This window comes from Lithobates pipiens, unplaced genomic scaffold, assembly GCF_037356315.1.
Source record: "Lithobates pipiens isolate NorthernLeopardFrog02 unplaced genomic scaffold, aLitPip1_a1.2 Scaffold_1, whole genome shotgun sequence".
NCBI classification, from domain to species: domain Eukaryota; kingdom Metazoa; phylum Chordata; class Amphibia; order Anura; family Ranidae; genus Lithobates; species Lithobates pipiens.
The window spans coordinates 44,989,403-45,015,189 of record NW_027507685.1 but is presented as its reverse complement, the minus strand read 5'-3'; the positions used below and the strand labels follow the sequence as shown (position 1 = coordinate 45,015,189).

The 25,787-nt window shown below is 43.3% G+C and overlaps 1 protein-coding gene across 18 annotated transcripts in view; it reads right to left on the bottom strand.

Moving 5' to 3' along the window:
• Positions 1-1,704: 1,704 nt before the first annotated feature.
• Positions 1,705-25,787, bottom strand: part of MAP7D3 (MAP7 domain containing 3) — a 197,071-nt gene continuing 172,988 nt past the window's right edge. For all 18 annotated transcript variants that reach the window (XM_077490429.1, XM_077490430.1, XM_077490435.1 and 15 more), the window contains 5 exons: positions 22,308-22,361; positions 15,375-15,432; positions 15,096-15,294; positions 8,424-8,707; positions 1,705-5,120 (listed from right to left, as the gene is read on the bottom strand). In XM_077490429.1, the coding sequence (XP_077346555.1) occupies positions 5,113-5,120; positions 8,424-8,707; positions 15,096-15,294; positions 15,375-15,432; positions 22,308-22,361 (603 nt within the window). In that variant the 3' untranslated portion in view covers positions 1,705-5,112. The remainder of the gene's footprint in view (positions 5,121-8,423; positions 8,708-15,095; positions 15,295-15,374; positions 15,433-22,307; positions 22,362-25,787) is intronic.

Below are 25,787 nucleotides of genomic sequence, written 5' to 3'. Positions count from 1 at the left end.
TCATTTACAGATGAAGTTCATCCTTTGAGCTAAAAACAAAAAGTTACAATGTTTATAAGTTATCTACTAGCACATAAAATGTTGTGAAAAACTTGGCAGGCTGCCCAGTTTTTTTTTTTTTTCCATTTTGACAGCAGAGAAGTCACTACACTTGAATGAATCAGGAAATTCTGCATAGAGATCGAGAGGGGTGGTTGAATCGAGATTGCAATTTATTTTTTATTTTTTTTTGAACAATTAATCGTGCAGCTCTAATGGCCACTCTTACTACCTCCAATGCTTAATGCAAATTGAATGCATGTGGTCATGGATGTCTAGCAAATCCCCCAATAAGTCTTTACTAGTCTAAATAGGATTTCAGACTGCATGAACACATATGTAATAGGACTAAATATCCATCTTTGGTAACTGTGGGCCTAACATTAACCACTACAATACAGGGCACTTTCGCCCCCTTCCTTCCCAGCCCAATTTTCAGCTTTCATTGCTCTCGCACTTTCAATGACAATTGCGCGGTCATGCTACACTGTACCCAAATGACATTTTTATTTTGTTTGCACAAATAGAGCTTTATTTTGGTGTTATTTATTCACGACTCCGTTTTTAATTTTTTTGCGATATAAGCACAAAAAAAGCGGAAATTTGGAAAAAAAACTATTTTCTTTTTTCTATTTTAAAAAAAATCCAATAAAATCAAATTTTGTCATAAATTGTATTCTGCTACATGTTTTTGGTAAAAAAAAAAAATTCCGTTAAGTGTATAATAATTGGTGTGATCACGGACATATGTACGCAAATGATCATGTACAGATGTGTGCAGGTGATCACGTACATATATGTGTGCAGATAATCATTGGGACATGTGATTTTAGTGGGACATGTGTTGTGACGTGTATTGCGGAGACGTGTGTTTACACTGTGTGGTGATTTGTGTTTACACTAGACTGGTGATCAGTTAGTAAAAAGTTGTAAAAACAGCTCATACTCACTGATCACCAGCCAGCTGCAGCAATCTGCTCTCCTCTCCTCAGCAATGACTTCTGTGTGAGGAGAGGAGGAGCAGATTGCCTAGCAACCGGCTGTTTGTTTACATCACATGATGGCCGTGATTGGACATCATGTGAACAGGAGGGCCAATCACAGAGACCTCCTGCCGATCCAAGATGTGCCGTGTCCGGGTGACACGAGCACATCGGGATCGCACCGCTGCGCGGGCACGCACGCGCGATCCCCCTCCTTCTGAACGTCCTATCAGAAGTAGACGGCTCCCACCCGGCCGTATATGTACATTGGCCGGGTGGGAAGTGGTTAAACATACGGCATATGTGCTAGAAATAAATTGCAAAGAAACCCACAGCATGTGCACAACTTTATAATCTAAAAATATAGGCTCATGAAAACTACTGCAGACAACCATACATAGCCAAATATTTGATATGACACAACCTATTCAAGTACATCTCAGATCAGGACACCCTTCCTGGTAAAGAAGAGCAAAGATAAAGATGTGTATAATAGCATCTTAAAAAACAATTCTATTTTGACAAGTTCCTAACTGTATTCTGAGAGAATAAGCTGCCATTGGTGATCATATCCTGAAAAGTTTAGTTATTTGACTTCATCTGACTGAGTACATGTATACACATCATACAGGTGAAGCCAAGCCATTATCATTTTCAAATGAAGGCACAGCAATGGTAACAATTATATAATAAAGTATTGCTTTAATATAATAAAGTATTACTTTAATATTCAAAATGTAAAAAAGTCAACTTTTAAACAAAAACATCTGCTTGGGTTGAATGTAAAGGAAGCGGTCTTACAATAGTTAAACAATATGTTTATTATGACATCAATTTAGTTTTCAATTGTAAAGTCTATTTTACCAGGTAACATATAATTTACATAGTAGCTGTAGCTAGTAAATGAACAGGTAACAGTTACACAGAAAATAGAAGCATTTTATGGGTCAGATTGTCTCTGCTAGAGTTACAGTGTTCATACAAAAATACATGTTAATCTGGATTACCTAAGGCACTGCTCTGTCTGAACAAATCTACAAAGCTGAGTCTGATGGCGGGTTTAATCTATAAAGAGGAACTTCAAGTTTATACTATTCTTTCTTTGCCAAACATTTCATCTACCAGAAACCATTTATATTACAAATTGATATGTCAGAGCAAGGAATTGCACAAAACATTGCTGTAAATATATATAATAATAAAAAAAAAAAAACAGATTCAATATGTACTCGTTTTATAAATGCTTTTGATCTGTAGCGGCTTTCCACACATAGCTGGAACATAAGGACTCTAATAATGTGCAAAAAGCAAAAGGTGTGCAGAAACCATTCGCAGATCAATGTCTAATCTAAAGCTGGCCATACCGTAAACCAGTGGTCATCAACCCTGTCCTCGGGGCCCACTAACAGGCCAGGTTTGCAAGATAACTGAAATACATCACAGGTGATATTCTCTGCTCAGTGATTGCAGTATTCTAGTCTGTATCTCCCCAAGGTAATACATAAAACCTGTCCTGTTAGTGGGCCTTGTGGACAGGGTTGATGACCACTGCTGTAAACAATCCGATTGTATAATCTCCTTTACAGATTTTTATTTTTTATTTTTTTTTAGGCAAACCTAAACAATACATTCAGTTGTATTCAGTCAGGCAAGCCCCTTACACTACATAATTGTAGGTAGATTTAAAGAGAATTGTAGAATGAATGGCCAGTGTAACATTTCAAAATATCAAAAGGAGGATTTCTCTGTCGCAGCAGGGGAAATAGATTATTTTTTATAGTATTTGGTAAAGAAAAACAACACCTCTGAATTTGGACAAAAGTATTTGGTGACAAGGTACCATTATTATAAGAATAAGTGACCCTACACAGTGATATGGCTAGAACCTGAGGGACAGGATTACCTCCCAAATGCGTAATAGAGCTGGTCATGGTTTTCACAGCTGCCTAAGGGCCTGCGTTAACTGCATCAATATGACAGATAGGGATGAGCTGAGGCGTGTTTGCATGGTCCATGTGCAGAGCCCGCCAGGAAGTCGGCGCAGCGCTGATCACAGGCAGTGAGACATTGCCCCAATGTGCAGCTGCAGCAATCGGGCAATATCTCACTGCCTGTGATTAGCGCAGCGCTGTGCCAACTTCCTGGCGGGCTCAGCACGTGGACCATGCGAACACGCCTGAGATCATCCCTAATGACAGACATCTAAGATCATTGACAGGTGCTTTTGACCAGCAGTTGCCCCTCCTTTTGGCTTCCACTTGTATAGACTTGTAAGAGAATGGACAAAGGTAAAGTAATGGTAATGTCCCCTTCTTACTCCCTTTCACTGCTGGAACAAGAGACATGGAAAGCTTTCAACAACCGATAAATAGTAATTGCAGCAAATCACATTTTTAGTGAATAGAGGGAACCAACAATAAAGAACAATTACTAAAATAATGTCATCCGACACTGATGGAAGTTAAGTGCCCATGACCGATCACTCCTTCCATCTACTTATTTAAGCACAGTCAGGGAAGCAGCAGTGATGGAAAATCAGAGAGAGGGTGGATCTCATGTCTGACACCCTTACATGCAAGACTCCAAGCACACAGAGATGAGGATTTTGCATTTAAGTGCCTTATATCCCAATAAATAAATGCTCATTAAAATATAAGTCTATGATTATTAAGGGTTATGTACATACACCAGTGAGCTACTATAACAAACATTGGGTGTCTGCAAACAATTGCACTATAAGGAGTCCCTGAGGACTGAAATAAAATGTATCTTGCCACAATATGCATATCATAGTATCCAGGTCACTATAAACTTCTAAACATAGAAAAGTTGGGTTCCTCAACTCCTGTTTGACTAGAAAATTAGACTGCATCTTTCTAAAGGCACAAGATATGCAAAACTTTTGCCTATATATAGAGGATGTCCCTATAAACCAACAAATGACTTCTAAGCATTCTCATCTGAACTATGAACTGGCTTTGTTTAACTGCTTTCAGCCATAAGTGCAGCTGTCAAGGATGAGACCAATAAATAAATTTGCTTGATGCATCCAGACTGATAAAAGCCTTTCCGACTAAAATGACAACTTCCTTTGCAGCAATACCCAAATAGTCCCTTTTGTGTTTCTGCAGCAGAAAAGAGAAGGCAATTTGTAAACTAGGCTAATACATACAGTACTTTTAGAAGCTTGTTTTTGACGCCAAGAGGCTGAAAACATGAGAAATCATGCCTAACTGAAATAAGCATAATTACAATAAGAGGCCCGGTTTACTTCAGCAGGTTGTCAGAATGGTGCTGGCTAACTGCACACAGAGCCCTGGCTACAGGACGGGGTGTACAGAGCATAACTAAAGCACTGTAAAAACTAATCTGAGCTCCAACAAAAACCTCAGAAAAGGTCAAGTAGTTGTCTAATACTGCTGTTTATGTACACAATAAAATAATACTTACATATTCAACTTAAATACATACATATGAAAAAAAAAAATTTGAAATGTTTAAAAAAAATCCCGACAAGAGCAAGCAGTCATGAGATACTTTAACTATTACATACACACAGGGTGTGGGTAATGGACCCAGTTTAAGCAACATTATTGGATTAGTAAATGTATAGTCTTTGTTATATGTGACACCATTGCGATTAAAAGTTAAAGGGTGATGATGTATTTCCTATTGCCCGAATTCTTAAGAAATTCATGTTATCTTTCTGGTCAATCACCAGTAATGTTGTCAAGTGTGCAAGTGCTTAAAGAGCCCAACTATGGAAAGTAACTGGTTTGTTAGAATTTCCCAAATTAGTAAACAAATGAAGGGATAACTAGAATGCTCTATCGTTAGATGTAACAAGATTAATAGTAAACTTCTGAAACCCTGTGTAAATGTTCAACAAAACAGAAAATGAATGACAAAGGTAAAATATCCTCCATGAAGAAACTTCATAATGGTGTAACTTCAGTTCCTTCCACTGCCACAACATTCTGCAGTCAAGCAACATTTCGATGTAGCAGCTTTTAAATGACAAGGCTTCAGCGCTTTATTAAATACTGGAGAGCGAAGGAAGTGCAATCAGAAGTTCACGGCTGACAAAGTGTCACATTTCTGGGAAAAGAAAAGAAGGTATTGTCAGTCTTGCTGCAAAATCATAGAAACACTCACATTGTGGGATCAGCATCCTCGTCACACTGTCAGCGGGCAGAAAGCATTTTGTGAACTTGACCGTTACACCTGGTACCCTGCGTGATTGTCGGTGATGGCTTCAATATAAGCCCTACCCTGTTTCCCCTGAAAATAAGCCATACCCTGAAAATAAGACCTACAAGAATTTTAACTAGGGCTTATTTGGGGGGTAAGGCTTATATTGAAGCCATCACGCTAGGTCTTATTTTTGGGGAAACAGGGTACATAGAGGGTAACTTTTTTCTGTTCTACCCAGCGGGCTGAACAAAAAAAACCTGAAAAACGAAAGAGGTCGTTGCACTAACTATGCAATGTTAGTACAGCAATCTCCCCACTGTGACACTATTGTGTTTGGACAGGATAACTAACCCCCCCCCTCCCCCTCCCCGTCAAAACACACCAGTCATTGTTCGCAGCCACTGGCCACAAGTACTGATCAAATGCTGATCATTTTCTGTCAGACAAGCAGGTGTACACAAGGGCCAAATATCGGCCAGCCTCTACTGTACTGGCTGATTTTGTTCGATATGTGTCCCCATGTGTACTGGGCTTTATCCGAAAGAATGAGGCTTAAAAATTCAATAGACCTGAGTGTACCCCACCTGCTTCAAAGAAACCTGCCGATCTACTAAAAATGCTAACCACCCGGCTCTCATGCGGTTTGTCTTCAATACCTTGAGTCTCCGGTACAGAACAGTATGCAGATCAAGACTGATGCACCAAAGAGCAAACCTTGTGCTTTCTACATACTGATTTCAGATTAGTAACCAAAAGAATACAACCCCAAAAGATCAGCTGTGAACATCCAAGGAACTAGTATTTTCAAAAGCAGTTCAGCAGTAAAAAGCTTGAGCCTCTATTCCGACCATTTTTTTTTTGTCCATTTTTTTAATAGAATCACCCCATGGTGTAAGCATACTCAGAAAAGCTCACCATTGTGTTTTGTAATAAACTATATGTAGCTAATGCATATGACATTATTTGGTACTTATGCATGCAAAAACAAAAACATCTGTGCTGTGGAACAATCTAAAAAGGTATGCGGCAGCTTTCACATATGGGCAATATCCACAACGCACATAGATGTAAAAAATAAATGTGTAGCACCTCTATAAATATATGAAGTGCAGCTTTAAACAAAGTAAACCAACGTGAAAAAAGTTCAACAACAACAATTAAAGCAAAACAAATGTGTCAACAAAAATGTGGACCCGGGGTAGAACTTAGCACCAGAAACTCTGACACACTTTGTCCAATAGGCAATTATAAAGGGATTGAAATGCATTGGGAGAAGTTTCTGGTGCAGATGTCACGCTGCAGCGCGATCCTGGGTCAGCAGCAGCTGTTTCTGTAAGTGCTCTTGCTGTTTTTTTGTGTGTTTATATACTATATAATAGGCGTTCATTAAATACTAGACAGACAAGGGGTTAATATGGAGCACTCAGGATATAGCTGTATACATACGATAGGGGATGAAGTGTGTGAGAGTGTGTGAGAGTGTGTGGGGGTAGCAGAGTCTAGCAATATGACTTGGTGTTTAATTTTAAATGTATCACTTCAAGTCCAAGCATTAGTCCATGTAAGAATAAGCCAGTCCATACAAGCTAGAAGGAGCTCTGGAACAAGACAAGAGAAGAAAAGGACGGCACCCTCTAAATGCAGCGTGTTTTACAACAAATTATAGTGGATTAAAAACACTCACATTTGGGCAGATCATTTCCAGCATATTAGGCTGTAGCATATGTTCATCTGCATGTTCCCAAGTGGTAGGAGTATCACGGGCCGGTGGAAGGTGTCCTGTGTCCCGAGTCCTGTGGGTACTCAGCACTTCTGAGTGGCTGGGACGCAGAAGCGGGATGCTCCCTGATGTACCTCGTACACCCCATCAAGGAGGTGCCATTTGATGGGGACACTGGCAGAGTTTGCATACACAGTGTGGATTTTTGACATAAGTCACAGGCGCACATGCTGTTGTAATGCAGCCATCTGTTCCGGTGAGTGTCAACTCCACAGGGAAATGGTGACTGGCCTCTGAACACACTCTGAAAATAATTTACATGTGTGAAGGTTTCAGTCCTTCTTCATGATTTTTGCACTGGATTTCATCCTTTCATTGGGACTTTTCCCTTTCATTTTTGTTTATTGACACATTTGTTCTGCTTTAATTGTTGATGAACTTTTGCACATTAGTTTGCTTGGTTTTAAACTGCACTTTATATATTATTTATAGTGGCATTACACATTTTTTATTTTTTGTCCAGTAAAAATTAAGAAAGATTTAAAAACAATCTACAGTACACGGCTTCCAGGAAGGCCTAGCATGGACATGATGTAAATCAGGAGTTGGTATCCCGTGGCCTGCCACCACTGAATGTCCGGTCTGCCAGTGCCCGTGATTAATTCATGGGCACCTGGCCTGCAGACATTTTCGCCGCTGCCCTCTTTATTGGACAGTGGCGAGAGGTCGCTATCACAGGTCTGGATGGGGGCAGGAACTGTTAATGTGAAAAGTTAACTTCAGCAGTTCCCATTCCTATCCAGCCCTGTGATATTTCTTCTGCTCTTGCTGTACACGTGTAAGTTAGGAGAGTTCTACCTACACAGTGTGTGTTTGTGGGGTGGTGCAGGGGACAGAGGACCCTACAGCAAGGGGGGGGGGGGGGGGAGGGTGCAGGGGACAGAGGACCCTACAGCGGGGGGCGGGTGTGCAGAGGTAGGAGGACCCTACAGCGGGGGTGCAGAGGTAAGAAGACCCTACAGTGGGGGGTGTGCAGAGGTAGGAGGAAACTGCTATAGGGAGGGAACCCTATCATCCCTGAGGACTCCATTTTCCCTAGGGGCAGGAACCTAATTTCCAGACCATGCTGGCTAGCAGGGCTGGCATCAGCCACCCTTGGGTGCCAGGATGGGGGGCAGTAAAATCCAAATCCCCAGCTACATACTCCCTCAGGGTGAACTGGCTTTGTATTAGTTAAGCGCCTTAAAGTGAAGTAAACCTGTACCGTTAATATTACTGTGTTAGGATTTTTATTATCTTCCATTAGCAGGTGAATGTGGCCCTCTATACATTCACATACATTGAATCCAGCTCTTAAGTGGAAAAAGGTTGCTGACCCATGACGTCAATCATTCTTTGAGGAGTGCATACCATCACTAAACTTAGTTTACAACGAAGGGAATGTAGTATTTGATGACTGGAAATAAACACTTTCATAGCATGCATACCTGCCGCAGTCTCAATAGCCATGGACAAAGAATTCACATGTCCCTCTTCAAAAGCCAACTTTGGAGGAATTGTAGCAGATTCTATGAGGTCCTCATTGCAGCCGTCTGTAGTGTTGGGCTCAGACAAGCAACTAGTCTTGGAATGAATTTCCAGGTCAATTATTTCTTCAAATGTCCATGCGCAGGGCTTCCCATTTATATTGGTTACGGGTTCATCTCTTTGGTCATCCTCACTGGGAAATGGCTGATCTAGGCTCAGATTAACAGTGTCATTTGCCACCTGACTAAATACAAAAGATGGAATGTGTATGTTAAAAATGTGGAAAAAACTGGTCAGGAATTTATAAAAAATTTTTTAAAAATGCACAAAAATTTAAAAATGCACAAACTTAGTTAAAGGGGTTGTAAAACCTTGCATTTTTTTCACCTTAATGCATCCTATGCATTAACCCTTTCATGACTAAGCCTATTTCTGACATTTGGTGTTTACAAGTTAAAATCCGTATTTTTCGTTTTCTCCTCATTAATGTACCCACAGCACCCCATATTGACCGAAAAACACAGAATTGTTGACATTTTTGCAGATTTATTAAAAAAGAAAAACTGAAATATCACATTTCTTCTGATGATCCTTGAGATGGTTCTACAGCTTCATTTGAGTCCAGCTGTGTTCAATTATACTGACTGGACTTCATTAGGAAAGCCACACACACCTGTCTATATACAGCTCACAGTGCATGTCAGAGCAAATGAGAATCATGAGGTCAAAGGAGCTGCCTGAAAATCTCAGATAGAATTGTGGCAAGGCACAGATGTGGCCAAGGTTATAGAAAAATTTCTGCTGCACTTCCTAGGGGCACAGTGGCCTCCATAATCCTTAAATGGAAGACATTTGGGATGACCAGAACCCTTCCTAGAGCTGGCCGTGAGGCCAAACTGAGCTATCGGGGGAGAAGAGCCTTGGTGAGAGATAAAGAAGAACCCAAAGATCACTGTGGCTGAGCTCCAGAGATGCAGTCAGGAGATGGGAGAAAGTTGTAGAAAGTCAACCATCACTGCAGCCCTCTACCAGTCATGGCTTTATGACAGAGTGGCCCGACAGAAGCCTCTCAGTGCAAAACACATGAAAGCCTGCATAGAGTTTGTTAGCAAACACCTGAAGGACCCCAAGATGGTGAGAAATAAGATTCTCTGGTCTGATGAGACCAAGATAGAACTTTTTGGCCTTAATTCTAAGTGGTATGTGTGGAGAAAACCAGGCACTGCTCATAATCTGTCCAATACAGTCCCAACAGTGAAGCATGGTGGTGGCAGCATCATGCTATGGGGGTGTTTTTCAGCTGCAGGGACAGGACGACTGGTTGCAACTGAGGGAAAGATGAATGTGGCCAAGTACAGGGATATCCTGGATGAAAACCTTCTCCAGAGTGCTCAGGACCTCAGACTGGGCCGAAGATTTACCTTCCAGCAAGACAATGACCCTAAGCACACAGCTAAAATAATGAAGGAGTGGCTTCACAACAACTCTGACTGTTCTTGAATGGACCCAGCCAGAGCCCTGACTTAAACCCAATTGAGCATCTCTGGAGAGACCTAAAAATGGCTGTCCACCAACGTTTACCATCCAACTTGACAGAACTCGAGAGGATCTGCAAGGAGGAATGGCAGAGGATCCCCAAATTCAGGTGTGAAAAACATGTTGCATCTTTTCCAAAAACACTCATGGCTGCATTAGATCAAAAGGGTGCTTCTACTAAATACTGAGCAAAGGGTCTGAATACTTAAGACCATGTGATATTTCAGTTTTTCTTTTTTAATAAATATGCAAAAATGTGAACAATTCTGTTTTTCTGTCAATATGGGGTGCTGTGTGTACATTAATGAGGAAAAAAATTATTTTAGCAAATGGCTGCAAAATTACATAGAGTGAAAAATGTAAGGAGGTCTGAATACTTTCCGTCCCCACTGTATATATTTTTTTGAGCAGAGAATAAAATGGCGATTGTTGCAATACTTTATGTCACACAGTATTTGTGCAGCGGTGTTTTAAACGTAACTTTTTGGGAAAAGGGACACTTTCATGAATTAAAAAAAAAAAAAAAACAGTAAAGTTAGCCCAATTTTTTTGTATAATGTGAAAGATGATGTTACGCAGAATAGATAGATACCAAACATGTCACGCTTTATAATTGCACGCACTCGTGGAATGGCGACAGACTACAGCACCTAAAAATCTCCATAGGCGACACTTTAATTTTTTTTTTTACGGTTACTGGGTTAGAGTAACAGAGGAGGTCTAGTGCTACAATTACTGCTCTCACTCTGACAATCACGGTGATAACTCACATGTGTGATTTGAACACCACTTACATATGCAGGCTCGATTTCCGTATGCGCTTTCTTTGCTGCGCGAGCTCGCGGGAACGGAGGCGCTTTAAAAAAAAAAAAAAAGTTTTTTCTTCATATTAATTTTATTCGCTTTTGATCACTTTTATTGCCGTCACAAGGAATGTAAAAATCCCTTGTGACAGCAATAGGTGGTGACAGGTACTCTTTATGGAGGGATCGGGGGTCTAAAAGACCTCCAATCCCTCCTTTGCACTTCAAAGTATTCAGAGTTTTCAGTGAATCTCAATTTATATAATTTTTTAAACCGCCGCCATTGGCAGCCGAGTAAACAGGAAGTGACGTTGCTTCAATGTTTACAATCAGGAGGCTGGAACAAAGCCTGCAACTACAGGCATCATCCCGGTATAACACCCAAAAGTCGAGTACGCACATCTGCGTACGCTCGGTGGGAAGGGGTTAAGGTGAAAAACTTTGGCAGTGATCGCCTCCCCATTTTATTTACCTGAGCCCCATAATTTCCTCGGGGGAGACGAGCTCTCCCTCTCTGCACAGGGACCCGACTCTTGATAGGATAGATTGATAGCAGCGCAGCCATTGGCTCCCGCTGCTGTCAATCAAATCCAATGCGGTGGGGGTCGGGCATTTGTGTCTATGGAGGCCACCCCTCCCCCTGGGAGAGCTTCTCCTAGGGGCTTATCTGATGGGAGGAGGAGCCTCAAAAGCCACCGTGGGACCCCAGAACAGGGTGATCGGGGCCACACTGTGCAAAACAAACTGTACAGTGGAGGCAAGTATGACATGTTATTTAAAAAAAACAGGAAGATTTACAATCACTTTAAAGTTTGCTGTGTGTGTGTACACACACACACACACACATATATATATATATGCCCTTTTACCATGGCACCCATCTCATGGAATATTTGCTCCAAATTTGGTACCGTCACATGTGCCAGGATGAGGTATTTCTTACTACCACCACCTTTAGAATCTGTTGATATGGCTGTGAGTTTCTAAAAAGATTTAACTCCAGTGTGCAGATATACAAACTGGCGGAAATTAAGACCAACTCTGAAACAAGGAAGAAAAGGATTTTTTCTGATGTAAACAAGCCATTATCGACATCTCATCTTGGTTTGATCAGATGCTCTGGTGGGCAGAGGAGAGATATGGGGTCTAATGGACCCCAGATCTCTCCATAAAGAGGTCCTGTCATGGTTCTATCCTATCATTGCTTGTCATAGCAATAAAAGGGATTAAAAATTTTTTTTTTTAAGATAAAACGTAAAAAAAAAAAAAAAACGTGAACATGCACATAGGTACCACACGCATATGTAAACAACATTTTAGTGCCAGATCTCTTATGTAACTCTAAACTGGTAAACCGTAAAGGCTTTAAAGCATCACCTATGAAGATTTTTAGGAACTGCAGTTTAGTGCTGTTTCACAGGTATATGAAATTTTTAAGTGTGACATGTTTAGAATCTATTTACCCAGCATATCATGTTTTATATAGTATATTGTTTCTGTGCATTAAAATACATTATGGTTTCCAAAAAAATTTTCGTTTGAAAAATTGCATTGCGTTAAATAAAAATATGCAACACCTACCATATTATTCTCTAGAGCAGGGGTCTCAAACTGGTGGCCCTCCAGATGTTGCGAAATTACAAGTCCCATCATGCCATTGCCTTTGGGAGTCTTGCTCTTAACCGTCAGCCTTGCAATGCCTCATGGGACTTGTAGTTTTTCAACAGCTGGAGGGCCACCAGTATGAGACCTCTGCTCTAGAGCTTTGGCTTAAATATATAATGTTTGAGGTGTCTGCTCAGTTGTCATTTAAAGTTATTGTCTGTGATTGAAGACTCCATCCTACTAGTTCCATCATAACTGACATTATCGGGGGTGTGAAGTTCATGCCAGAAGCCATACTATTTAACAGGTCCACAGCGGCAAGAGCACAGCTGATTGGATGCTCTAATCAACATATAGCCACTATTGGTCAGAAAGAGAACGACAGGGGAAAACAGGCACTCATAAAAGCAATAGAGTGGCTGAACCCACATTGCTTAGAGAGCATTAGTCCCACAGTATATGCATACCAAGCCTCCGTTTGACTTAGGGACACCCAAGCTTCATTGCTATCAGAATACATATACAACAAATCGATATCTTTCTGACCAATATTGTTGGTGCTTAGACATCTGATCAGCTGTGCTCTTTCTGCCGTGGACCTGTTAAATAGTGTGGCTTCTGGCATGGACTTCAGATCCCCGATATCGTCAGTTATGACGGAACTAGTAGGGTGGAGTCTATGCTTATAAGTAACTTGATAAAATAGTCACTAAAGGCTCCACCTGTAAGTAGTTGCTGAGAGGGGAATCAAAAAGATTAACCCATAAACTCAACGATGATAGCCGTCACCTCAATTATATAACACCAAGAGGTGTAATTCTTCAACGAGAAACAGGTGGCTTTAGTCATTGATTAAATATTTATTAGAAAATTCCACATAGACCACCACCATCAATTTTTAAAATTTGACAACTTTGTCAGAGGACACCAGTAGCTGCCACAGACACTCATACCAAACATATATTATTACTATGGGCCACTAATTCCACATGTTCAGAAGCTACATCTGTGGAAAAATAGATCATAGTACCAAGATAGCGGGAACCTAAAGTTTTTTTATGGTACTCCACACAAGAGAATAGCTTCACAGGTAGCTTCAATGAGGAACTAGATAGCAGTCCGCATGAAAAATATTCCCTGGAAATGGAGTGGGAAGGAGGGAAGCCCAGATGATTCAGGAATATAAACAGGGATTCACACAACAGTTGAGAAGCAAGTAAAGCAGCCGATTATTAGCAATGGATAACACTAAGCGAGCAACGTATATTCTACTGAGGCTAGAAAAGCGGTTACCAGATGCATATAGGCAGTGTGAGTGTATATGAATATATCAACGTCAATACCCAGCTGGGTGTATAAATGACGATACAGCTCACTACTCTTCTAGTAATTGTCCCACAATTCAGCCGGCCGATCATTCAGTTAGTGTATAGGGGGATTAGTTCCCACAGAATGGAGACAGATGTTTTGGCTGCTGCTCCATGTGTGTAGCTGGCGTTCCGGCGCCGTAACTGCGGACATCGGGAGATTACTTCCGCATTCCAAAGGTACTTCTGGGGGAATTTAGTGGAGAGTGTGTGTTACTGGCAGTCCATTCCCACCGAGCATAGAGCGTGATGGCTTCATGCTGACACGTTTCACTCGTGACACGAGTTTCCCCCTCCATTTCGGGGGAATATTTATCATACGGACTGCCATCTAGTTCCTCATTAAAGCTACCTGTGAAGCTATTATTATTTTGTATGGACTACCATAAAGAGATTTAGGTTCCAGCTATCTTGGTTCTATGATCTATTTTTCCACAGACGTAGCTCCTGAACATGTGGAATTAGTGGCCCATAATAATAATATATGTATGGTATATGGGTGACTGTGGTGGAGGTTATTTAGATATAACTTTTGTTTCTAGTGTCTATGTGGAATTTTACAATAAATATTTAATACATTTTGACTAATAGCGACTGTTTCTCGTTGAAGAATTACTTGGAAATCCCTTTTTCTATATGGAGTCTATGCTTAGTCTCACCATGCTAGTTCCTATGTGATCTGCGCATTGTTTTTACCTTGGAAACTTTTTATCCCTGTCTGTTTGGACTTGTGCTACCTCAATAAACCATCACGGTTTTATGCTATGTTGGCGTTCTTTATCGACTTTCTTTTATCATACTTGGGAGCGAGAAACAAAGAGCAGCCATCTGTGTTGATACTTGCATCATCCTGTTTTTATCCAAAGGATGGATCGTATGTATTACACCAATTTAACACTTTACTAGGCTCCTATAACGTTGAGTCTAGTCATCTAGTAAGGGCACAGTCTTTCCTTTTATCCACGGTGAAAGGTGCACTTTCGGTGTTCAATTGTTTACCATCACTTAGACACAAATATTTAAGAACTTTATACTGGGATTTCTTCACGGATTTGAACATTTTAGATGCTCTCATGGACTTATCACTGTATACATAATTTGTATTTTAGTTCCATCACCTCCTATTTTAGTGCGGCAATTCAGTTTTTTTTATGCACAAATATTCTGTTACGTAACTGCGGGCTGCTGTTTTGATTACTCAGTTTTCCACCTGAGCAATTTCTATCCACATTTTTACAATAATATTTTAGCAGTACTGTTATGTTAGACATGGTTCACGCTATGACAGGTTCACCTTAAGGAGCAATAAAAGTACACTTACCTGAATACTGTGGGTGCTGTATTGGAAAAGTGCCCATTAAACTTCTGATCAATGTCTGGCTTATCCCCATTCACAAATAATTCATTCATTCCCTCTGCTGCTGCATCCCGAGACAAATCTGGGGAGGATGAAGTTGGTGTAACTTGCACTTCCTGGAGACCATCTGCATCATCGCACGAATCAGAGTCATTAGCACTATCTGAAATGCAGAAAAAGGATAATGCTCAAATTGTCACATATATTATAACAGTGTCATGATATGGGCTAAACAATATTTACCAGGTGTGTTTTTATCCAGATTGAAATTTTCTTCATCCTCCTCTGACCTATCTTCATTCTTCAGAACACAAATGAAAAATAATGTTAAGAACACAAACATAAATGAATTACTTCTCTTGTACCTAACAATTTATAAGAGAACTAGAATTGCTCTAGAGTACTTACGAAAATGGACTTCAGCTTGCCTTTAGCTATAGAACAAGTATTAAAACCCAGCTCTAGCCAGAGGGTTTTTTTTGTTTTTTTTACATTTTGGATGGAGTATGGCAAGTAATCAAACAATCTATGCTCCTATTATACAAATTAACTTTTTGCTTACACTCCTAGTGATAAGAAGTGAGGGGAAACGTCTTAAAGACTCATTCTTCTCTCAACAAAAGTAAACAAACACTCCCTTCTGGGTGATCAATATACATTGCAAGGGTTTTAACAAACTTTGTTGCAGATTCCAACCTTTCGTTATTCTGAAGAAATAGCGGTTTGTGTCCATGTGCAAAGTGAATCTGTATGGGAGTGATTTTAGAATTATCAATCAGCTACTGCACCTGCAGGACTCTAATGAGGAAAGTGGCAGGGCCTGCATCCCTTTAGACATCCTTTTGGGAGTATCTAGAGCTGCACGATCATCAAGAATCGTTATCGCAATTTTTTCCCTATTGCGAGCTTGACAAAAGTGTTTCAGGATTCTTGCTATGCCAAGAATTCTCTCTGCTCTTCTGAAGCCACAGCCCTCAAAAGAAAGGAAGAGAAAAAACTGGGCAGTCTGCCAAGAATCAAAACATTCTTTATCAGTGGAACCAAGTCTAAACATTGTAACAATTTGTCAAAGGAATAGACTTCAAAGTGTGTAAGTGAGGAAAGTTTAACCACTTAAACACTAAATCTTTTTCTGACATTTGTTGGTTAAAATAATTTTTTTTGGTAGAAAATTACTTAGAATCCCCAATTATATATTTAGTGGGACTGCTTCAGCAGTCCCACTATTGTTATTCGTTTTTATTTATTTTTCATTTTAATTTTATTATTTTGTACGTTTTTTGGCTCTTCGTAACTTCTGCATACTTTCAGGTATTAATGCTATTTAACTTTTAAGATGTTCAGCTCTTTCAGCTAATGATGGGACTTAAACTTTTTTTGTACTATTTATACTTTTTAAAATATTAAGCTTTTCAACACTTTTTTTTTTTTAACATTGAAGTGAATGAGAGCATGCTTCAAATCCTTAAAATTTTCCGCTCCCTCATACTTTCACCTACAGATGCCAAACAAACTTTAAAATGTTCACAAAATATTCAGCTATCTGGCTATATCTTTTCAGTTTGATATCTTATCAATATTTTAGGTCAAACTGTTTTTGCGCAGCCAACTTTAAAATGCAATTTGTTTGGAAAAAATTTATTTAATGAATTGAAAAAAAAAAAAAAAAAACTAACCAGTAAAGTTAGCCCAATTTTTTTGGTAGAAAGTGAAAGCCTTTACGTTGCGAGAATCATGATCTTTTTATTCTAAGCAAAAAAATTGCGATTCTCATTTTGGCCAGAACCGTGCAGCTCTAGGGGTATCTCGCCAAAAACATCAGATTTTTGGCATCCCTTGAAACAGACTAAAAAGATAATTTTTAACTTGAACTACAATATGACTTCTGCTACAATTGTATACACCAGCCCTCAAAAATTCTACTCTGGAATTTAGTGCAGGGCGAGTGAAGAGCAGGGGCGGACCAGTCTGACAGTTTCCCTGCTGATCGCTTCTGGCAGAAGCAGTGCAGGCTTTTTACAGGACATCAGAGTGGCGGGGGGAGGTCGGTGTTCCCTGCCCCCCCCCCCCCCCCCCCGGGTTGCTCTAAAGTCCTGTAAAAAAAAAACTGCACCGCTTCTGTCAAAAGCAATCAGCAGCGAAACAGTCAGCCGGAGGACACAGAGTGGCAGGGCCGGACTGCGCTGGGGCCACTTCGATCTGAGCTGTGGCTGCCACGCTCCCCTCTCTCTCTTTTCCTACAGAGTATCACACACACAGCGGGCATCTCCCACTTTGTGTCATGGAGCTGGGTCTGTGTTCAGAGGTGCTGTAATAAGATGCCGCCCCCCTAGACCAGCTCGTGTGATAGTAGATGGAACATTGTTTGAATCAGTCTTCCGCCTATGACAAGAGCCGCTCTAGGGAGACATGACCTTATTACAGCGCCACTGAACACAGACCCAACACAGTGAGGCTGCATTCATGGTCACAGCAAGGCTGCACCGATGGGTACTGATATGCTTTATGTTAATATTTATTTTTGGAGCTTAATTCTGCATAGAACATTTAAACAGAGATAATTTATGAGGGAACGTTTAGGGGCGGACTTAGGGGTGCTCCAGGGGAGGGATTTGGTGAGGCAACTGGTGGCGAGTAACTCTTAAGGCCTGGCTAGTGGCTCAGGACTTGAAATTTTGAGCCCTGGTACACACACATATACATTTTATATATATATATATATATATATTTTTTTTTGTATTTGCTATTTATTTCTCCCCACAAGAGTTCTTTATGCAAGAACAAAAAGTTCACCAAAAACACATTTTAAGCAGGACAAGGGTTATGACACTTATTTTTATTAACATTTTTATTGCTGGATGCAAATTATTGTCCAAATGGCAGCCATTTGTCACATTAGGGCAGAAAGTGACAGGAATATCTATAGACACAGGCATAGTCTGACAAACCTTAACCACTTGCTTACTGGGCACTTAAACACCCTTCCTGACCAGACCAATTTTCAGCTTTTGGTGCTCTCACACTTTGAATGACAATTACTCAGTCATTCAACACTGTACCCAAATGAATTTTGTGTCCTTTTTTTTCCCACAAATAGAGCTTTCTTTTGGTGGTATTTGATCACCTCTGGGGTTTTTATTTTTTGCGCTATAAATGAAAAAAGACTGAAAATGTTGAAAAAAACCACATTTCTTTTGTTTCTGTGATAAAATTTTGCAAATTATAATTTTTTTTTCAGAAATTTTGGCCACAATTTATACTGCTACATATCTTTGGTAAAAATAACCCAAATTAGTGGATATTATTTGGTCTTTGTGAAAGTTAGAGAGTCTACAAGCTGTGGTGCGAATCGCACAAAATTGATCACACCTGATGTACTGGTGGCCTATCTCATTTCTTGCGACCCGAACAAGTCAGGAAAGTACAAATACCCCCCAAATGACCCCTTTTTTGAAAGTAGACATTCCAAGGTATTTAGTAAGATGCATGGTGAGGTTTTTGATGTTGTCATCTTTTTCCCACAATTCTTTGCAAAATTAAGATTTTTTTTTTCTCACAAAATTATCAATGTAATAGGTTATTTCTCTCACATGGCATGTGTATACCACAAATGACACCCCAAAATACGTTCTGCTACTCCTTCTGAGTATTACGATACCAAATGTGTGAGACTTTTACACAGCCTGGCCACATACAGAGGCCCAATATTGAAATAGCACCATCAGGCGTTCTAGGAGCATAAATTACACATTTCATTTCTCAACCACCTATTGCATTTTTGAAGGCCCTGGAGCACCAGGACAATGGAAATGCCCACAAAGTGACCCCATTTTGGAAAGCTAACACCCCAACGTATAATCTATGAAGCATAATGAGTCGTTTGAATGGTTCACTTTTTTTCCAGAAGTTTTGGGAAAATTTGGAAAAAAAAATGAAAAACGCATTTTTTTTACGCAAAGTTGTCCATTTATAAGATATTTCCAACACATAGCATGTACATAGCAAAAATGACACCCCACGTTCTACTACTCCTCCTGAGTATAACGATACCAAATGTGTGAGACTTTTACACAGCCTGGCCACATACAGAGGCCCAATATTGAAATAGCACCATCAGGCGTTCTAGGAGCATAAATTACACATCTTATTTCTCAACCACCTATTACAGTTTTGAAGGCCCTGGAGCACCAGGACAATGGAAATGCCCACAAAGTGACCCCACGTGGCACTGACAACACGTGGCACTGACAGATGGCACTGGAGGCAGATGGGGCTGACAGATGGCACTGGAGGCAGATGGGGCTGACAGATGGCACTGGAGGCAGATGGGGCTGACAGATGGCACTGGAGGCAGATGGGGCTGACAGATGGCACTGGAGGCAGATGGGGCTGACAGATGGGGCTGACAGATGGCACTGGAGGCAGATGGCACTGGCAGATGGTGCTGGATATTTGCTCTGGCAGATGGCGCTGGCAGATGGTGCTGGATATTTGCTCTGGCAAATGGCGCTGGCAGGTGGCGCTGACGGCACTGGGGCTGACGGCACTGGCAGGTGGCGCTGGCAGGTGACACTGGCACTGGCGGCACTGGGGCTGACGGATGGCACTGGGGCTGGCAGGTGGCACTGGCGGCACTGGGGCTGACGGATGGCACTGGGGCTGACAGATGGCACTGGGGCTGACAGTGTAACAATTTATCACTTACAGATCGCTCTCCCTCCTCACACGTTGTCTCTGTGTGAGGAGGGAGAGACACGGCAATGGGAGATGATCTCATATGTTTACATATGAGATCATCTCCCATTGGCAGCTGCGATCGCGCTGTGAACGGCCGCTTTGATTGGCCGCTCACGGCGATCTGTATTTGCCCGTCTCCGGGAGACACCGCGAATACAAAACTTCCGCGATGCGCGCCCCCGATGGCGCGCATTGCGGAAGTAAACACGAGGCCGTCCAGGGACGGCCAGGCGAAGGAACCCGCCTGCTCTAAGGCAGTCATTCGGCCATAGGGCGGGCGGGAAGAGGTTAACTTCTCCCAGCTGCATCCCAATCTAAAACAAAACTTTTTCCTGGAATTGGGCATTAATGAGACCTAATTAAAAGAGGACATCAGAAGTAAGGGAGTAGTATGGAGGTAGACAGTCACACATTAACCACTTGCTTACTGGGCACTTAACACACTGATGAGTGGCACTGATGGGCGACACGGATGGGCACCGATTGGTGGCACAAATTGGCACTGATAGCTGGCACGGATGGGCGGCACAGGTGGGCACTGATAGCTGGCACGGATGGGCGGCACAGGTGGGCACTGATAGCTGGCACTGACGGGCGGCACAGGTGGGCACTGACAGGCGGCACAGGTGGGCACTGACAGGCGGCACAGGTGGGCACTGACAGGCGGGCACTGATAGGCGGCACTGTATTACATTATACTGTACTAATGGATGCCAATCAGTGCCAAACAATAATGCATGCCAATCAGTGATGCCCATGCCTCAAAATCCTGATCACGTCCGGTCAGGATTTTGAAACCACTAAGCCGCCGTGTATCTGCTATAGGGTGGGCGGCAAGTGGTTAAAAAAAAATATATATTTTTTTTAAATACCGTATATACTCGAGTATAAGCCGAGATTTTCAGCCTCTTTTTTGAGGCTGAAAGTGCCCCCTCGGCTTATACTCGAGTCACCGCTGTCTGACTGCTCGATCAGCGTATCGAGCAGACAGACGGCGGACATTAAAATTTAAAAGCCGCGCCTCCTTCTCCGCCTGTGATAGGCGGAACACTGAATTTCCCAGCAGTCAGTGTTCCACCTATCACGGACATCCGCTCATTCTCATACTATGGACGAGTATGAGAGGATGTCCGTGATAGGCGGAACACAGGCTGCTGGGAAATTGAGTGTTCCGCCTATCACAGGCGGAGGTGGAATTTTGAATTGTAGAATGGCCGCCGAGAAGAGCGGCGATCCATCGGCACGGCACGGGACGGAGGAGGCACGGGAAGGAGGAGGCACGGCACGGGACGGAGGAGGCACGGGAAGGAGGAGGCACGGCACGGGACGGAGGAGGCACGGGACGGAGGAGGCACGGCACGGGTCGGAGGAGGCTCGGGACGACGGCGGCTCGGGACGGAGGCTTGGGACACAGGTAGGCTGGACACACACACAAGGCTGCACGGACACACACACACACACACACACAGGGATGGATGGATGGATGGATACACACACACACACAGGGATGGATGGATGGATGGATGGATACACACACACACACAGGGATGGATGGATGGATGAATACACACACACACACACACACACACACACAGGGATGGATGGATGGATGGATACACACACAGGGATGGATGGACACACAGGGATGGACGGACACACACACAGGGATGGACAGCCATGTCTCACCCTCGGCTTATACACGAGTCAATAAGTTTGCCAGTTTTTTGGGGGTAAATTGGGGGCCTCGGCTTATATTCGGGTCGGCCTATACTCTAGTATATACGGTATTTGGTTATAAAATTTTGAAAACAGGTAATTTTGCTCCTTCATTGATGTACGCTGATGAGGCGGTACTGATGGGCACCGATAGGTTGCAGTGATGGGCACTGATCAGCACTGGTTGGTTACACTGATAGACAGCACTGATTGGCACCACTGGTGGGCATTGATAGGTGGCACTGGCAGGGGGTACTGGTGGCACAGGTGAGGCAGAATTGCCCTTTCCTCTTTGGGACCGATGTCCCATGCACATAAGCCGGTGCTTTTTTTCCCTCCTCACGCTGAAAAGCGATTACCAAGCTTTTATTTACATCATGTGATCAACTGTCATTGGCTGACAGCTGATCACGTGGTAAGGGGCTGGGACCGGCCCCTTACTCGGATCTGTGATCACCCGAGTCTCAGTGACTCCGTGATCACAGCGCAAATGTCGCGCACAAAGGGGAGGGCGTCATATGACGACCTCCCGGAAATTCAGGTCTGCGCTGTGGCTGTCATTAGGCTATAGCGCAGATGCCAAGAGGTTCAAATATGGGAGGATTGGAATCCTGAAAAGTTAAATTTTTATAGTGGTTGTAAACCTAGTTACACATTCTACTGCATACAGCGACATTACCAACACAATTCCTGACATGGTTCAAATAATAAAAAACTGACTACCTTGGCATCAGCTTGGTCTGTTTTTCGTGTTCTCTTCATTATCTCTTCAATTCTCTACAAAAAAAAAATATACACCAGCATTGGTAAAAATAGGATTTTTTGTACTCATCGTAAAATCCTTTTCTCTGTAATTCACCGACTGACACAGCTCCTCTCTAACAAAATGGGTTGTTAGCCCCATCACTGGAGATTACTAGGCAAAGTTGTAATACAACACTTCAGAACGGTCCCTAGGCTACAATCCCCACACTCTGCCCTAGCAGCCTCAGTACGTCAACAAGCAGTATAACGTAAAGAGAAAATAGGAGAGGCGGGTGCTGTGTCCGTCGGTGAATTACAGAGAAAAGGATTTTACTTTGAGTACAAAAAATCCTATTTTCTCTTATATTCACCGACCGACACAGCTCCTCTCTGTAACAAAATGGGAAGTCCCTAAGCAGTGCCAAACGAGGGGTGGGAAAAACAGCATAAAAACTTCATCCACCATGGTAGGTGGGAACTAGTGAAACTAAACCCACAAAAAAAAACAGAATTGCGTGGGAAACCACCACAAAACAACAGGGTATCCTCAACAGGAGTGATCCCTAAGACCGCAGCCACTGCGGAAGTAATGCAACAGTGCATTAACATAACAGTACTGCGTTTTTTCGAAAAACCAGGAAAAAATATCGGTTGCATATTCAATTGCAACTACACGGCCGCCTGAAAAACTTGCAGCCAAAACAAGCATCAGCCGATGCACTGACGTCTACCTTGTAGAACTTGGTAAACGTATGGATAGACGACCAGGTCGCCGCCTTACACACCTGAGCGACTGACCCTTGGTGTCGGAAGGCCCAAGACGTTACGATTGCCCTTGTAGAGTGGGCCGTGACCGGAAAGGGGGGCACCTGCCCCTCCGAGGCTTAGGCTTGTACTACAATCTGTCTGATCCACCTGGAAATGGTGGCCGACGAGACCGCCATGCCTTCCTTGGGACCAGCTACCGAAACAGCGAGTCTGACTTCCGAAAGGGAGCCGTAGCAGACAAATACACCTTCAGAGCCCTAACCACGTCCAAAGCGTGAAGGGCCACCTCTTTAGGGTGCTTCGGCTTAGGACACAGCGATGGTAATACAATGTCCTCATTGATATAAAAAGTTGAGACCACCTTCGGTAGAAAAGACAGTTGCGGACGCAACACCACCTTATCCCTGTGGATAACCAGATAATTCCGAAACCCTCCTGGCCGAGGTGATGGCCACTAGAAAGACCACTTTCTGGGAAAGAGTCAAAAGGGGAATCTCCCTGATATTCTCAAACGGCGGTTTTTGAAGCGCCAACACCAGGTTCAAATCCCACGGGGGTGACGGTGGACGCATCGGAGGGACTACGTGTCGTACCCCCTGAACGAAGGTACTCACTCAGGAGTGCGATGCCAGGGGTTGTTGGAAAAAGTACAGCCAAGGCTGAGATTTGCCCTTTGATGGTACTTAATGTCAATCTCTGGTCAACATCTTGCTGGAGAAAGAGCAGGATCCTGGATATGGAAAAGGAGCGCGGATGCCATGCTTTATCCTCACACATGAAAATGTAGGCCTTCCAGGTACGATGGTACATCTTACGAGAAGATCTCCGTGCCCGCAGCATAGTTGGAATCACTGAGTCCGACAGACCCTGATTCCTCAACACCTGGCTCTCAATAGCCATGCCGTTAAAGCAGGATGGAGAATTGGACCTTGAGATAGGAGGTCCTCTCGCAACGGCAGTCGCCAGGGAGCGTCTGCCACCAGACACACCAGGTCTGCGTACCAAGGACGCTGAGGCCAATCTGGGGCAACTAGTATTACTGGGATCCCCTTGGCTTCCACTCTGCGAAGCAGACGTGGCAACATTTTCAGTGGAGGAAAGGCGTAGATCAGCTGGTACTGATCCCACGGGGCTACCAGTGCGTCCGACGCGTCTGCCCACGGATCTTTTGTCCTGGACACGAATCTTGGCACCTGATTGAGACTGGAGGCCAGTAGATCCACATCTGGCATGCCCCACTGCAGCCTGAATGTCTCTGGATGCAATGCCCATTCTCCTGCGTCCAGCATCTGGCGGCTTAGATAGTCCGCCTGCCAGTTCTCCACACCCGGGATGTAAATGGCCGACAGGGCCGGTACGTTTCACTCTGCCCACTGAAGTATTTGAGCGACCTCCCGTGCAGCAGCTGAGCTTCTTGTTCCCCCTTGGTGATATACGTAGGCCACAGCCGCGGCGTTGTCCGACTGTATCCTGATCGGGCGCCCTTGAAGACTCATTGACCATGTGTGGAGACACAGCCTGATCGCTCTCAATTCGAGCAGATTGATCGGCAGCTCGGATTCTTCCATCGACCAGAGGCCCTCAGGGATGCGGGTATGATGAAGGGGAAGAATCTGTTTGGTGGCCAAGAGAGAAACTATCTTGTACCCTGTGGAAATCAGATCGCCGACCCATTGGTCGGATATTTGGGAGGACCACCGGGCTGCAAACTCCGGAAGGCGACCCCCCCCCCACCCTTTTCTCGGGGGGGGGGGGGGGGGGGGTCGGCAAACCTTCATGCGGTAGCATGTTTATTCACAGGCTTGCGATTCCAGGGACGTTTCTGATCGTCCGTGGACGTCCTGTCGGGCTGGGGACATTCAGTCGACGCTCCGGGCAGACAAAGCCGCTTGTGAGCGGAAAAAGAGGGCCCTTGCCTATGGCGTGGCTCCTTAGCTTTCCTGGCCTGTGGGAGTAGGATACTCTTACCAACAGTGGCATTTTTAATAATGTCATCTAATGAGGCTCCAAAGAAGAAGATCCGTCAGGGCTTTTTTGGATGCCTGGTCAGCAGACCAGCATTTTAGCCAAATTAGGCGCCTCAGCACCACAGCTGACACTGAAGCCCTGGATAACAGAGGGAGAGTATCCAGGGCTGCGTCACAGACGTACTTAAGGCCTTGCACTAGTTGGTCTGCTAGTTCCACGCAGACAGTGGAAGCCTGTTGCTCTCCCAATTCGCGGTGCAAACGTTTTGCGCACTCAGTGTCTGTGACACAAGTGTGGATGCCAGTACAGGTCGCACAGCTGACCCCACGACCGTAAACAAGGAACAAGCCACCGCCCGGCCTTCCTGTCTGTGGGATCCTTGAATGCAGGAGTTCCATCAACCGGAATCGTGGTCATTTTATTTAACCTGGATACTGGGAGTCCACGACAGGAGGAGCCGACCACTTTTTTGAGAAGGCTTTCCTCAAAGGGGTAACGCACCGCCATGTATTTGGGGACCGACCAGGTCCGTTACAGGCGACCCCATTCCGTGTAAATGAACTTGTCAAAATAAGTCAGATACGGGAACACCTTAGGTGAACGTGCTGGCTTACAGGACCCAAAAGGGACCGGTACATCAGCAGAGGGATCCGCTGGCTCCTGAATCTTCAGGGTATCACGCACAGCTGTGATAAGTGCTCCAACATGCGATTTGTCGCGCAC